The 17,190-nt window shown below is 41.6% G+C and overlaps 1 protein-coding gene across 18 annotated transcripts in view; it reads right to left on the bottom strand.

Annotated features, from left to right (window-relative positions):
* The window catches only part of adgrb2 (adhesion G protein-coupled receptor B2), a 1,085,043-nt gene that overhangs the window by 62,550 nt on the left and 1,005,303 nt on the right, over positions 1-17,190 (bottom strand). For 16 of the 18 annotated variants that reach the window (XM_061882474.1, XM_061882487.1, XM_061882489.1 and 13 more), the window contains 2 exons: positions 10,720-11,412; positions 3,601-3,636 (listed from right to left, as the gene is read on the bottom strand). In XM_061882474.1, coding sequence (XP_061738458.1) covers positions 3,601-3,636; positions 10,720-11,412 — 729 coding nt within the window. The remainder of the gene's footprint in view (positions 1-3,600; positions 3,637-10,719; positions 11,413-17,190) is intronic. The other 2 variants (XM_061882477.1, XM_061882480.1) reach the window with 1 other exon arrangement.

The raw sequence follows: 17,190 nt of genomic DNA, 5'->3' as shown, positions 1-17,190 counted from the left end.
GCCTCAAGGGCCAAATTAAATTACACGGCGGGCCAAATCTGGCCCACGGGCCAGAGTTTGACACCCATGCTCTAGACGATTACACCGCCCACAAATATGGTGAATTTCCAGTCTTTAAAACAGCATAACCATCTATTAGTGGGCCATTAAGGGATGGAATGACATCAACATTCCATATCACGGTTATTGTGACCAAAATGATCATGGTTATTATAATTATCACAAAGATCTTTAACCAAGTTTTATTTTTGAAATGTTAAAACTAAAATTGACACACACTATACATCTTTTTAACAGAATTTATTGCTCGAAACTTTTATTAGTAGATTACAAAATCCGAACAATTGACCACTAAATGGTAACACCCGAATAAGTTTTTCAACTTGTTTAAGTCGGGGTCCACGTTAATCAATTCATGGTAGAAAAAGAAACATCAAATATTTGACTGACTTCTTAAGAGCCATATTATTTATTCATTGCGTTTAAATAAGTTTGTACTTGTATTTTAATGAAAAAGGCAAAGAGTGTTTATGCTAGTTTATATTGGAGTATGTTGTTTCTTACCAAGGAAATACGTTAATGTCTTTTTGTTTTCATGTAAGCATTTAAGCTAGCTAGTTATCAGAATTTGATGAACCTTAAGATTTATTGGCTGCTTAAAAAAACCCAAAACAAAAACAAAAGTATAATTAACATTTTTTCAATTCTAAAGTAAATCATAACTTTTAAAACATGATTTCAAAAAAAGAAAAGAAAAAATATTTTCCGTGATACGACCCTGAAAGAAGACATCCATCCATCCATTTTCTACCGCTTATTCCCTTTGGGATCACGGGGGGCGCTGGTGCCTATTTCAGCTACAATCGGGCGGAAGGCGGCGTACACACTGGACAAGTCGCCACCTCAGCGCAGGGCCAACACAGATAGACAGACAACATTCACACTCACATTCGCACACTAGGGACCATTTAGTGTTGCCAATCAACCTATCCCCAAGCGGTAGAAAATGCATGGATGGATGAGGGAAGTGAAGTGAATTATATTTATATAGCGCTTTTCTCAAAGCGCTTTGCATAGTAATACCCAATATCTAAGTTACATTTTTAAACCAGTGTGGGTGGCACTGGGAACAGGTGGGTAAAGTCTCTTGCCCAAGGACACAACAGCAGTGACTAGGATGGCAGAGGCGGGAATCGAACCTGGAACCCTCAAGTTGCTGGCACGGCCACTCTACCAACCGAGTTAAAGCAAAGGCGCTTAACATGTGCATTAATAATTACCACCAGCAACACCGCTCTCATGTTTGCTCAATTTTTAGTTCCGGGCACTGCATGCAGTCAATACACAAAAAATCGACCCAAAGGAAAATAAATCACCCCCTTTTAATTATGGAATTCATTGATTATTTGTTGCAGCCACAATTACTACTATTGTGAAGTGAATTGTATTTATATAGCCATTTTCTCTAGCGACTCAAAGCGCTTTGCATAGTATTACCCAATATCTAAGTTACATTTAAACCAGTGTGGGTGGCCCTGGGAGCAGGTGGGTAAAGTGTCTTGCCCAAGGACACAACGGCAGTGACTAGGATGGCGCAAGCAGGGATCGAACCTGGAACCCTCAAGCCGCCTCAAAATAAATAAATAAAATAAAGAAAATGCATTGAATGAGAAGGTGTGTCCAACATTTTGGCCTGTAATGTACATCTGGTCTATATTGTCACTATAGACAGTGATTTTAAACTTAACAAACAAGTCAATGACGTTTTAAAATCGTGTTTTTATCACCTTCGACTTTTAGCAAAGGTAAAACTGCTTTTAGCTTTTAACCTTTTTTAACAAGTCATGCATGCTTTTATTTCAAGTCGCCTGGACTACTGCAGTGCACTTTATGCTGGCATTAGCCAAAAAGCTCTCTCCCGGTTGCAGTTAGTCCAGAACGCGGCAGAACGACCTTTAACAGGGGCCAGGAAACGCCGGCATATAACCGCAATTCTTCAGAGTCTGCACTGGCTCCAGGTTCATTTTAGAACCGATTTTAAAAACATTACTGTTTGTTTTTAAAGCTTTACATGGACTGGCACCTCATTATATCTCAGACCTCATCCAAATTTACACTCCTGCACACGCTCGTGGTGGCAAGACCAGACTTAAAACCAGGGGAGGCAGGGCCTTCTCTGTGGTCGGCCCTAAGCTCTGGAACACTCTGCCCCCTCATGTTAGAACTGCTCCCACAATCGAGTGTTTTAAGTCTCGTCTTATTCTTTGGCTTTTAACACTACGTGAGTACTGTGGTCCTATGTGTTTTTATTTTATTTTTTTTATAAATGTTAATTTATATTTATTGCTTTAATTGGTTTTACCCTTTAAAATAGTTTTTAATCATATTTATTATCCATCTATCAATCTTCTACTGCCTATCCGAGGTCGGGTTGCGGGGGCAGCAGCCTAAGCAGGGAAGCCCAGACTTCCCTCTCCCCAGCCACTTTGTTTAGCTCTTCCCTGGGGATCCCGAGGAGTTCCCAGGTCAGCCGGGAGACATAGTCTTCCCAACGTGTCCTGGGTCTTCCCTGTGGCCTCCTACCGGTCGGACGTGCCCTAAACAGGCGTTCGGGTGGCATCCTGACCAGATGCCCGAACCACCTCATCTGGCTCCTCTCGATGTGGAGGAGCAACGGCTTTACTTTGATCTCCTCTCGGATGACAGACCTTCTCACCCTATCTCTAAGGGAGAGCCCTGAGGAAACTCATTTCGGCAGCTTGTACCCGTGATCTTATCCTTTCGGTCACGAACCAAAGCTCATGACCTGAGGTGAGGATGGGAACGTAAATCCACCGGTAAATTGAGAGCTTTGCCTTCCGGCTCAGCTCCTTTTATTTTTCAATTATTTTTTTATTGGTTGTATTTTTTATTCAGTGGAGCTAAGGATATTTGAATATTGTTTTTAATATTGTTGTGCAGCACTTTGGAAACATTTATGTTGTTTAAATGTGCTATACAAATGAAGTGGATTGGATTGGTCTGTGTATCTAATTTTGGTCAAGATAACACTATGATGGAAACAGGAGTTCAGTACATCGATGACTTGCTGCATACTATTGAAATAGTGCATTTTTTATAGAAACAAATGAACAGAAAGACTGGAGATTGACAGGAAGCCCAGCAGGCCACGCTAAAGAGCACAACTACACCCACACGCACACACACACACACACACACACACACACATACACACACACACACAGCCGCACCGTGTTTTTCGTAAGAAAGTCAATGACACGCACTGACCCCCAAACTCCACTATTAGTGTTCATTCGTGAAACAATCTACTCGCTGTTTCTTTAACCACGACCCCCACAGCCATACACGGCGGCGCCATTTCACTTAACGGTACAAGACGGCCATCATGTTGTTATTTATCGCCACGGGAATTGGCGGAGACTTATAGAAAAAAGGAAGGTCTGACGCCGTTATTAGCGCTCCATGCAGGGGACGGGGTTAAGCGATGCTCCTATAGGTGCACTACTCAAGTCCTGGCAGAAGCACAACAAAATAAAGCAAAGACAGGCAGATGGCAGGGAGTGACGTCCAGGAGCTTACCTCAAAGTCCAGCTCAGAGTATCGTACTCTTTTCCTCTGGAAGAGGAAGGGGAGAGAAGAAAGCATCAATGTCCGCGAGTATCGATCCATAGCTCTGGCTCTCGCCTCGGTGTCATTTAGTCGGGAGCGCAGACGGCTGAGAGGTTCTGGCTTCCCAACATGAGACAAATATTCCTACATTTGGCGAATATGAGAAGGCTAATTGTTCTGTCTATTTCAACATAATGAGATTAGCCAAGTCTAATAACCCAGAATTAGCGAGCGGAAATGATAGTTTCCCCTCATCCTCAAACACGACCCCGGTATCATCAGCGTAAATCATTCTTTTCAGCCGTTTGCAAAGAACGTGCAGGACTTCAAAGAGAGCTCCAGCAAACATACAAAAACAGTTTTTTTTAATCCTCTAATCGTGTTTAAACTCCTCCACTCTCCTCGGCGCTGCAGCTAAGTGCGGCGCACACAAGCCGCCAATTTAGCAGCTGCAGATGTTTCCAACTCATCTGACATTGAATGGAGTCGCGTTCCGTCTCCCGCTTTGAGCACGTGCCGCCTGCCAAATTTGCATTTGGCACCGGGCGCGGTCCCTCCCCGCAGCGAGTTAAAAGCTGTGTTTACGCAGCGAAAGGGCAGGGCAGCCAAGTTTTTTTGGCCCCCCCCCGCAGTATGGACTGGAGAGTCAATTAAATGTCGCATCGTCCTATAGCCAAACACTTACCTTCTATGAAAAGTCGTTAGGGATCTGGTGAGCATGCACATGTGTAATGTGTTCTCACAGGAATTTGTTTTGCTGTAAATTAAGACTTGACAGAAATGGTGGTTCTGAAAACACAATAAACATCACATTGTTCACAGCTTGGAGTTAAAAGGGTCATATTATGCCATTCTTGCCTGTTGGCTTATGTTTTGTTGTGTATTTGGGATCCCCCAAATGTGAATTTAAACATGGAGTTAGGGTTGGGCGATACATCGATATACTGCGGGTTTGTCTCTGTGCGATATAGAAAATGACTATATCGTGACATTCGAGTATACGTTCTCACGCAGTTGCTTTTAGCTGCGGGCATTACACTACAGGCTCCTCTTCACTCTTTCTTGTCTCTCCTTTTCACAGAGACATAAAACAAGCGCACCTTCATACATAAGTCACATACGTATACGCCCTAGCGGAGCAGAGAGGTAGCAGCATGGGTAACGTTAGCTGTGGTGCGAGTGGTAGCCCGAGACAAAGAAAGGTGCTAATCTGGTAACAAATGAAGGAAGAATAAATAATTCCCAAGAAAAACAGCAGGGGGTCCATCGCCTGGCAGTGGTTTGGCTTCAAGCGGAAAGATGATGAACAGACAACCGTAATACGTAAAATGTGGGGCAAAAGCGTTGCTACAAAAAGTAGCATTACTGTTAATTTGTAGCATCATTTGAAAAGTCACCCGCGAGAGAATGAAGAGAGCTTGAAACTCCGCATGTCAACATCTCCGTTCGGTGCCACACCAACAAAATGCCCAATAATCCATTTCCAAATCAACACCATATGAAAAAAAAAAGTCAACAACGGAAGGTGGTAACGTCCGCAGGAGCCTACAACATAGCGAAGGACATACACTATTTTTGATTTCCTATTATGCAGCTCATTTTTATTTGAAACATATTGAAATATCGTTTGTTACATCATGTACAAAAGTGCGCTTTATTAGTTTTAAACTATTGTAGTGGCGTTCTGTACAAAACGTGCACTTTAATTTAGTGTTGTTTTGATATGTCATCTTAGTGCACAAAAGTGCACTAATAGCTTGTTTTAAAAATTACTCTGATAATCTTGAACTTTCTGTTTTGGAAATGACATGAATATTTGTGCCACTGCTTAATAACTGTTTAATAAATACAGTTTTGCTAAATTGACTTAGTTGTGATTTCCCTCTCTGCATGAAAGTTGAAAAGTAGCATATATTAATGCAGTATGAAGAAGAACGTTTTAATGTAGACACATAGAATCATCATACTTCTGTGATTATATGCATCAATTGTTCATTCAAGGCTAAAGCAAAATATGGAGATATATATGGTATATCGTGACATGGCCTAAAAATATCGAGATATTAAAAAAATGACATATCGCCCAGCCCTACATGGAGACACTAAGGAGATATGTCTGTGGTGCAAACCGTACCCTAAAATGCTCGGTTATTGGTTATATTAACCATCATAGGTCACAAAGCTAAATTCCATCCTAATTGAAAAAAGCAGTACTGTATTTTCTGGACTATAGAGCAAAACGGTATATAAGCCGGACCCAAAAAGTTTTTGAATTGTTTTTTTCTCTCCATGTGTAAGCTTAAAGTCTTATATAAGATGTAAAATTAGTTACTTAGACAGAAATATTTTGTGAATGTTTATTTGCATGCCTTAATTATTTCCAAACTGTGTTTGTAACACGACAGTAAAACGGCTGCTCACACAAAACAGAAGTCGTCGTCATGGACCCACTAGCTGTGGAAACTAGATCTCCAATCAGCGAAACAGACTCAAAAACTCCACGGTGACATTTTGGTGAATTTACTGAGGAGTTTGTGAAACTGAAACAATAAAAAAAGAATGCCACTGTAAGTTAATAAGACTGTGGAGGGGGGCGTGGCCTGCGGGCCTGCTGCGGAGCGGGGGGTGTAAGGACCGGCCTCGAAGTCTGCGGCAGGTAAGTAGATTGCCCAGCTTGGACTTGTTATCTAATAACCTGTCGCCCTTATTAGCAGCAGCCGGACGAGAGATATGGTTGGGAGTTGCTGGTGAGCAGAGGCATGAGAGCAAAATACATTTTGCTGGAAAGCAAAACCACACTACACTGAGGGAAACCTCCGCATTTTGCAAAATGTGGAGGTTGCCTTACTGTGGGTTCTTCTGACACAAAGATCCTTCGTGAGCCCGGTAGTCTGAGGTAACAAGTCTTTTATTTTCGTAAGCAGTGTGGTTTTGCTTTCCTGCAAAATTTCTCTTGCTCTCACGCCTCTGCTCACCAGCAACTCCCAACCACGTCTCTCGCTCTGGCTGCTGCTAATGAGGGTAACACATTATTAGATAAAAAAAATCCCAGCTGGACAATCTACTCACCTGCCGCTGACATTGAGGCCGGGCCTTACACACCCCGCACAGACACTCCAACAGACATCACACATGGGACGCTTTATTAAGTAAGAATAGTTGTAGTTATATAGTAAAACTTACAAACCTGGCTTGGAGTGACGAATGAAAAATCCATACGAGTAGAACTGCTATGGCTGGCCACTGCGATGACTTCTGTTTTGTTTACAGACACTGTTTAGAAACAATTAAGGTATGTAAATAAACATTTATAAAATATTTCTGGGTAAATAACTAATTTCACACTGTATATATATATGGCTTATAGTGTGTTGTGGCTGATATACAGTTTGTAATAGAGATGCGCGGTTTGCGGTCTCATCCGCGGAGTCCGCGGATAAACCGCGGGTCGGGCGGGTGACATGACGAAAAAATTGATTTTAATTAGATTCGGGAGGGTGGCTGTTGAACCATTCGGAAATATTTGATATACATGGTTCAGGGGTCTGTATCCTTCACCATCCAAAGAGCCATTTAGGACCCGTGTCACAAAGCAAAAAAGACAATAGGAGACGCAAACATTCTCAAAAATGACTGCCGGCAGTCACCCAGTTAATAAGTATTAGGGTGTGCTGTAAAGATATTGTTTGCTTTGTCGCCTTCTACAGCATGTACGATCTGCTTGTCAGTCCAGCAACATGTTGTGTGTGGCTTCTGCAGACACACGCACATGACTGCAAGGCATACTGGGTGATACAGAGTACATTAATGGTTGTGATACAAACAATGTTAACACTCTTAGTAATATGCGCCACGCTGTGAAGCAACACCAAACAAGAATGACAAACACATTTCGGGGGAACCCTCCCCACAGTAACACAACATAAACGCAATACAACAAATACCCAGAATCCTTTGTATCCATGACACTGCCTGACTAAATTATACACCCTGCTAGCAGCAAACCCTGCCACCCCGTGCGTCGGTAAGGTGGGCAGGGTTGGGGGCGCGGGGGTGTAAAATATATTCAGGATGTATCACGGATGCAAAGGATCCTGGGTATTTGTTGTGTTGCGTTTATGTTGTGTTACTGTGAGGATGTTCTCTCGAAATGTGTTTGTCATTCTTGTTTGGTGTGGCTTCACATCGTGGCACATTAGTAAGAGTGTTAAAATTGTTTATATCACAACCATCAGTGTACTCTGTATCACCCAGTATGCCTTTCAATCTTGTACGTGTGATTGCGGAAGCTGCATACATGTTACTGAACTAATAATTGGTTTGTACATGTTGTTGAAGGTGTCAAAGGCACTGGCTTTACAGCGCACACTTATTCTTGTCATCAGGATGAACACCATTGGATATTCGCGAGAACGTTAGCGGCTCTCATTGTCTTCTTTACTCTGTGAAACGGGTTTAAATAGCTCTTTGAGAAGTAAAGGTGGCCGACCTCTGATGTATTTCAACGGGCGGTTGCGGTTCTGATAAAATGTTGGTTCGGGTGGACGGCGGGTGGATGACGACTTAGGTGATGTGGTTGCGGATGATATAATTTACTATCCGCGCATCTCTAGTATGTAAACATATTTTTTTTCCCCAAAAATTTGTGGTGGCAGCTTTTATACCGGTGTCAGACTCTGGCTTGTACATGTACGATTTGACGCTAAAATTCTCCACTGTTGCCACTCCGAACAAAAAGTGTCGGTATTGAAGCACACGGCTAAAACTATAAACATGGCTTAAGCCGAGGACGCAATCGCAGCCAGAAAGCTGCAAAGCAACATTTGTACCAAAAACACATCACCACATGGATGTAGACCACATGAACAGGTTCTGAATGTAGAACCGAATCATAATATGACCCCTTTAAGGTAAATTTAGATTCTTGCGAGAACAATTACCAGGCATAAGGGAGGTGTGGTGAGAGCAATGCACTTTTATGATGGACAAGGTGGTGGAAGGGAGAGTGGGCAGCATCATGTGACCAAGGTGATCCCAATAAATGTCTTCCTTCTATTGGTTTCCATTGTTAAGACGCTACACGTTTTACGGGTGTTCAGATTTACAACACAGGGGCGAAATGAACTCGCTGAGTGCTTGAGCGTGTTAGCATGTTTGGACTGCATTAGTGTCATGTCTTCAGGGACCTTGCGTATCAGCTGTGTTTGTGATGGTCAAATCCTGGAATTCCGGAGGGAGAACTTGAGTTTTAAAGCCACTTTCGTTACAGCGTCCGCCCTAAATGAAGCCTCTCTGCTGAGGGGAAAAGCGTCCTTTTCATCTTTTTTTAACCAGACGTATGAGTCAGGATGAAGTGTGCGATCAGTGCGTCCGGGTGGAGATGTTCTTAACAGCATTTCCTCACATTCTGACTCACCGAAAATGCAGTCATCAAAACAGAAAAACAGAAGTAATATACTGCTTTGAGCGGAAATGGGACAGTAATATTTTATATTGATACTTGCATATAGTGAATACTTGGGGTTTCAAAAAAAAAAAAAGAGTTGCAGATTAATTACGATTCGTATTCGTAACGAATCTTAATTGATTAGAAAAATTACCTTTTTTTTTTTTATATTGTTGATCAATGGTGTCAAACGTACGGCCCGCGAACAGGTTTCATCCAGCCCGCAGGATTGAGTTTGCTAAATATAAAAATGACCATGAAATTTTTAAATGAATAAAACTGCTGTTCTAAATGTGTACACTAGATGTCGCAATCACAACTATTTGTATCTTCGTAGATGATGCTACATACATACTAAATAAACCACATGTTGTACATTAGTCGAGGAAAATGTTTAAAATACATGAATAACATACTGTAATTTGACTTTAATATAATGTTTTTATCTTGATAGATTGAAAAGTAATCAGAGTCAGAATCAGAAATACTTTTTTAATTCCCGATCTGTAATTGGGATCTGCATAAGTCCTGAAAATGTGTGTGCATCCACCTTGGTAGTCCGTGCTGACACCGTAGTCGATAAGTTTTTTCTTTTTCCCTATCTTCTCGTTATGGGACATTCATCTTGAGCTGTTGTCATTTTCTAATATAAAGTAGTGTAAAGTTCTTACATATATCTGTCAGTAAACTCGCCATGAAAGCGCTAAAACATACCGGCGTAGTGAGTTTAAATTATTCACCCAAAGAACTTTAGTTATTAGAGAGTTCTGGTCGGACAGTTTTTCACGGGACACATTTCCGGCGTTGTTGTTACACTAGTGAGCCACGGATGAGGAGATGCTGCTCAGTTATTGATTTAAGTCAAGTCTGAATGTCATTACATCTAACATCCAACATGTAAATGCTACCTCTTTGCGAGGACGGCATTGGACATATGTTTACTTATAAAATTTCTCAAAGAGAAATTAGACACATTAGATGAGCCAAATTGTGTAGGGGGAGGGTTGCGGACTCTAGACAAAGTTGTGAATGTTTAGTGAGGAATAGTTGAATTTGTCATTTCATAGAGGGACTGATTAATAAGCGATAAAACATACCGGTGTAGTGAGTCTACATTATTCACCCAAGAAACTTTAGTTTGTAGAGAGTTACGGTCGGACGTTTTTTAACGGGACATATTTCCGGCCTTGTTGTTGCACTAGTGAGCCGCGGATGAGGATTTACTGCTCTGTTATGGATTTAAGTCAAGTCTGAATGTCATTAAATCTAAGATCCAACATGGAAATTCTGCCTCTTTGCTAGGATGGCATTGGACATATGTTCACTTATTAAATTTTTCAGGAGACAGACACATTTGGGGAGGCAAATTGTGTGGGGAGGATTGCGGACACTATACAAAGTTGCAAATAATTTGTGAGGAATAGTTAAATCTGTCATTTCCTACAGGGACTGATTAATAAGTGATTACTGCATTGTCCATTTGGGACATGAGAAGCTTCTTTAAGCTCCTCAAACTAAAAAAAAAATGCACTTTGCTGCCATTCCTAGACTGAAAGCCGACACCAAGTGCAGTCAGGTGAACGTGACGAAGAAGCCGGGGCTCCACAGGGAGCCTTTCTTTCACCCCTCGGCGTTTTACCCACCTCCAAAGATCCTGCAGAGAGGCCGGCGTTGGCGTTGTTGCTGCCCAGGTTGCGCGGCAGGGTCCTGGTCCTCTCCACCGTGCTCCCCCCTGTGAGAATCTGTCTCACTGATGGTCTCTGGCCCGGCTTCAGCTGCAGCGAATGCGGGTGCACGTGGCCCCCGTGGGAGCGCACCAGACCGCCCGCCTGTGCCATCATGTGGCCGTGTCCGTGCGGCAGCGTTTTGATTGTCCCATACGAGCGGTTGAGGTTCATGCTGATGTTCATGTCGCCCATGCTGGACGGCACAAAATCCGCCGGGTAGGCCTCGCTCTCGGCGGGATGGAGGGTCAGCGGCGAGGGGGGAGGCGGGAAGGGGGGGTCCTCCACTGCGATGTTGAGAGGCTTGTCCTCTCCTCCCAGTCCCAGGCCCATTCCTTGGGAGGACGGCGTTGGAGGCTTGATGCTGACTGTCCGTCGAGGCAGGACCATGTAGTCCCCCTCTCCGCCGCTGCCGCCGCCTCCACCACTCCCCCCACTCCCGGCGCTCCCATCCTGGGAGGTGTTGGAGGAGGCGGGCGGCCGAGCCCACCCGAGGCCACTCTCGGTGCACAGGTAGATGGGGGCGCCGCAACGCTGCTGCTGCCTCTGCTGGTCCACGTTCACCTCCTTCTTCGTCTCGCTCAGCTCGTTAAGACCTCCGAGCGGGGGAACCTCATGGAAAATAGACAGATATTCACCTGAGCGGCCTGGCGTTGGCAAACGAATCAGGTCTTTTGAACAGATTATTACGGTGATCAATGGTAATGGGTTGAGTTTATACCAAAAAGTTCTATTTTGGTTTCATCTGACCACTTGACATTTTCCCAATCCTCTGCTGTATCATCCATGTATCCATTTTGGTATAAACTCAACTCGTCATGTTTGGAGGAAAAAGAATACTGAGTTGCATCCCAAGAACACCAGACCTACTGTGAAGCATGGGGATGGAAACATCATGCTTTGGGGCTGTTTTTCTGCTAAGGGGACAGGACGATTGATCCGTGTTAAGGAAAGAATGAATGGGGCCATGTATTGTGAGATTTTGAGCCAAAACCTCCTTCCATCAGTGAGAGTTTTGAATGGTTGACCAAATACTTATTTTCCACCATAATTTACAAACAAATTCTTTAAAATTCCTACAATGTGAATTCCTGGATTTTTTTCCCCACATTCTGTCTTTTACAGTTGAAGTGTACCTATGATGAAAATTACAGACCTCTGTCATCATTTTAAGTGGAAGAACTTGCACAATCGGTGGCTGACAAAATACTTTTTTGCCACACTGTATACATATATATATATATATATATATATATATATATATATATATATATATATATTCAACATTTGACGTTACTATGGTGAGTTTTGACAGAGCAGAAACGTGTGAACTCGTTGAGAGTTTCCTCCTCTCCCAGCTCGCTAGCCTCAACCTGAACCTTGGTATTTACCGTGATGACGGACTGGCAGTGTGCCGCGCCTCGCCAAGGAGACGCGAGAATACCAAGAAGCACATATGCCAAATCTTCAAAGAGAACGGCCTACGGATCACAATTGAAGCCAACAAGCAAACCGTCAATTTCTTCCACGTCACTTTCAACCTGAGAAATAACAGCTACCAACCATTCACGAAACCCAACACAACACTCCAATACGTGCACCATGACAGCAACCACCCACCCACCACCACGAAAAGAATATCTACTGAAATTATTAAAAGGCTATCGATACTGTCATCTAGCAAAGCTGAATTCGACCAAGCAACCCCCCCATACCAGAAACCACTTGATGAAAGCGGATACAACTTCACCCTCACCTACAAACGCACGCCAGGAAACCAACCAAAACAGAGCAGAAAAAGAAACAACATCATCTGGTACAACCCCCCATGCAGCAAAAAAGCCTCGACTAATATTGGCCACAAGTTCCTCACTCTGATCGACAAACACTTCCCCAAAGTATTCAACAAGAACAGCATTAAATTGAGCTACAGCTGTATGAATAATATACAAAAGAATATTTCAAATCACAATAAAGTATTTGGAAAAGGGCGGTCTGACCCTAGACAAAGCGACTCCAAAACCAACAAAGACTGCAACTGCCGCATAAAACCTGATTGCCCTCAAAACGGGGGGTGCTTACAAACATCAGTCGTTTACCAATCAAAGGTAACACGCAAGGACATTAATACATCCGACAAGTACGTAGGATTAACCGAGGGGGAATTCAAAACCAGATGGAACAATCACAAGGCTTCTTTTAGAAACCAAAACCTGCGGAATTCCACAGTACTCAGCAAGCACATTTGGAACCTCAAAGACAATAATGTTGGATATTCAATAATATGTCAAATTCTTGCATCCAACACACCTTACAACAGTGGTAAATAAAAGATGCAACATATGCTTAAAAGAGAAACAGTTTATTATATACCACCCAGACCTGTCGTCCCTCAACAAGTGCAGTGAAATTGTATCAGCATGCCGTCACAGACGGAGAAACCTCCTAGGTAACACATGAGCCAATCACCGCGCCCCTACGCCTGCCTGTTCCTACCCATTCTGTGCCCTATAAAAACCATGGTATGTGAATGCTTCCATTAAAATCTCCTGACTATTGAGGGAACCCCTCATGAAACAGTTCTGTAGAGATGAAGTAGTCTTGTGATTTTCCCCCACACATACATATATTGCGCTCTACTACGGTATCGAGCACTATTCTCTGGATGATCTAGTTAAGATATATATACATATATATATACACACGTACATATATATTTATGTACATATATACACATATAAATATCTATATATACATATATATTTATATACATATATACACATATAAATATCTATATATACATATATACACACATATACATATATACATATCTACACACCTTTATATATATACATATATACACACCTATATATACATACATATATACACACCTATATATACATATATATATATATATATATATATATATATATATATGCATGTATATATACACATATATATAGTCATAAATACACACACCCATATACATATATATATATATATATATATACACATACTGTATTTTTAGGATTATAAATCGCTCCGGAGTATAAGTCTCACCGGCCGAAAATGCATATTAAAGAAGGAAAAAAAAAACATATATAAGTCGCACTGGAGTATGAGTCGCATTTTTGGGGGAAATTTGTTTGATAAAACCCAACACCAAGAATAGACATTAGAAAGGCAATTTAAAATAAATAAAGAATACTGAACAACAGGCTGAATAAGTGTACGTTATATGACGCATAAATAACCAACTGAGAAGGTGCCTGGTATGTTAAAGTAACATATTATGGTAAGAGTCATTAGAATAACTATAACATATAGAACATGCTATACGTTTACCAAACAATCTGTCAATCCTAATCAATAAATCCCATGAAATCTTCTTCCTCGATGTCGCTTCCAAACAACTCTGCTAACTCCAAAGGTATGCGCCGCTTCCTCTTGTCGCTTTCTGCTGAATATTTCATTACCTCCAGTTTGTAATCTGCAGTACATGATTTCCTTCGGTGCCATTTGTGTTCAGCCCTTCCCAGTTTTTATAAATTACCGTCAACGATGAAATTATCCATTTTAATAGCTACGGCAGTAGCATATATCATACAGTAATTAGCATTCCATGTCCCACAATGCACTTCTGCCTTATTGGTTGACTTGTGTGTGTCGATTGCTGACATTTTCTTGGTCTCTACCGCGATCGAGATAAATAATATTATTTGATATTGTGTAATCTGCAGAACATGATTTCCCTTTTGGTGCCATTTTTGTTCAGCCTTTTTCAGTTTTTATAAGTTACCGCCAACAATGAAATGATCCATTTTAATAGCTACGGTAGTAGCATATAGCAGTTAGCATTCCATGACCCACAATGCACTTCTGCTATTACCCTCCCCTACCAAATTGGTATTGGTTGACGTGTGTGTGACGATTGCTGACATTGTCTTCGAGATAAATAATATTATTTGATATTTTACGGTAATGTGTTAATAATTTCACACATAAGTCGCTCCGGAGTATAAGACGCACCCCCAGCCAAACTATGAAAAAAACTGTGACTTATAGTCCGAAAAATACTGTACATGCAAATACATTCCAATATTTTTTGGCAAATTTTTATTATGTCCTAATTGTATTTGTAGAATTATTTATTAATACTTTTTAGATACATACATTCAATTTATCCCTATCTATTTGTGTATTTTTTCTGTTTATTAAAATGCTCTTGCGGTCCAAAGTTTTTTTTAGATGAGGTACAATTCAAAATAGTGATGACACGCAATGAATCGACATTTCAGAACACTTCCCACAAATAGAGTACAAATTGTCTAATTGCAAATCATTTTCATCCACATCTTATCTTGTCACTGCTACCAGTGATTGTTTCCTTGATTAAAAGAAAAAAAAAATAATTATAACGATCCAGTCTTTTGAGTGGCTTCCGTCAAAGAGCCATGAACCCCATCAGTAATTTCCCTTCAATGCAAAAGCATCTTGAGCGCATATTTCATCTGTATTAATGCTGCGAGGCTTCCCAAAGTGCGAGACACACTTTTCCCTTTCATGTTTAACTTGATTCCAATCCGTTCTACTGCCTCTACGGCTATCTTTTTAAGCCATGTTTGCATTTCCAAAACTTATCTGATGGCATACATTTTCACTTTATTTTGAAAAGTCGGAGCGAGGAGTATCTTCGACGTCCCAGCGGACTGGAGAAAATTGTCGAACCTTTCCTTCCTCACCTGGAATGTTTCGCTTCTAGTTTATTGAGGGTTTAGAGCAGAGCTGGGCAAATATTTTGACCTGACGAGCCGCATTGAGAGAAAAAAATTGTCTGGGGGGTACCAATTCGTATGTGTGTATAAATTATATGTACACATTTAGCTGTCGGGGTCCCTTTTTTTCCAGGAATACCAAAAGTCACAATGTGTGATGAAATTCTACAAAGGTTATATGAAAGACAACCTTAAAAAAATGGAATAAAATGTCACAGTTTTTTACTGAATGGGACACCCAAAATATTTGTATATGATAATAAAGACAGTGGGATTTACAAATTAAATACTATGAGTTTTATTAGAGATGTGCGATAATATTGGCCTGCCGATAAATGCTTTAAAATGTAATATCGGAAATTATCGGTATCGGTTTCAGAATTATCGGTATCGGTTTTTAAAAAAAGTAAAATGTATGACTATTCAAAACGCCGCTGTGTACATGGACATAGGGAGAAGTAGAGAGCTCCATTAAAGGGGACGGAGGGGGGCGGGGGGGGGTATATTGTAGCGTCCCGGAAGAGTTAGTGCTGCAATGGTTTCTGGGTATTGGTTCTGTTGTGTTTATGTTGTGTTACGGTGCTCCCGAAATGTGTTTGTCATTCTTGTTTCGTGTGGGTTCACAGTGTGCCGCATATTTGTAACAGTGTTAAAGTTTGTTAAACGGCCACCCTCAGGGCGGCATAGCTCGGTTGGTAGAGCAGGTTGCAGGTTCGATTCCCCCTTCCACCATCCTAGTTACTGCCGTTGTGTCCTTGGGCAAGACACTTTACCCACCTGCTCCCAGTGCCACCCACACTGGTTTAAATGTAACTTAGATATTGGGTTTCACTATGTAAAGCGCTTTGAGTCACTAGAGAAAAGCGCTATATAAATATAAATCACTTCACTTCACTCAGTGTGACCTGTATAGCTGTTGACCAAGTATGGCTTGCATTCACTTAGGTGTGTGTAAAAGCCACATACATTATGTGACTGGGCTGGCACGCTTTTTGTATGGAGGAAAAGCGGACGTGACGACAGGTTGTAGGGGATGCTAAAGGCAGTGCCTTTAAAGCACGCCCCCAATATTGTTGTCCTGGTCTAAATGGGGAGAAATTTCGCGAGAATGGTTGCCCCGGGAGATTTTCGGGAGGGGCACTGAAATTTGTGAGTCTCCCGGGAAAATTGGGAGGGTTGGCAATATTGAAAACAAGTTCGACACTCCTGGTCTGGTGGGACAGGCCAAAGTTAAGTCGGAGAAAATGAAGCCTTTATAAATTATCTAACATTTCGGTGGTTGGGGACCACTGACATGGATTACCGTAATAACTCGTATAATACCCAAAAGCGCAGATTCCAACAATAGAAATATTTTCAATAGGCCAAGACATACGGTACTAATTTAAAAACTGCACTGCACATCATGATCGCGGCTTTGATGTTAAATGTCTAAAAAAATCCAGCGTGCCAGATTAAAAATCTTAGTGGGCCGCATGTGGCCGTACTTTGCCCAGGTCTCCCGTCCAAAGGCCAAACCCAGTAACTAAATTTTGGTCAAAAACTGAGCTGATAATAAATTTGGAGTTCCTAGGTGACATGCTTTACATTAGTGTATGCGATATTGTAATTTGTT

Source organism: Nerophis ophidion, linkage group LG21 (assembly GCF_033978795.1).
Source record: "Nerophis ophidion isolate RoL-2023_Sa linkage group LG21, RoL_Noph_v1.0, whole genome shotgun sequence".
Taxonomy (NCBI): domain Eukaryota; kingdom Metazoa; phylum Chordata; class Actinopteri; order Syngnathiformes; family Syngnathidae; genus Nerophis; species Nerophis ophidion.
The sequence above is the reverse complement of the archived record's forward strand: the minus strand, read 5'-3'. Positions and strand labels throughout refer to the sequence as shown.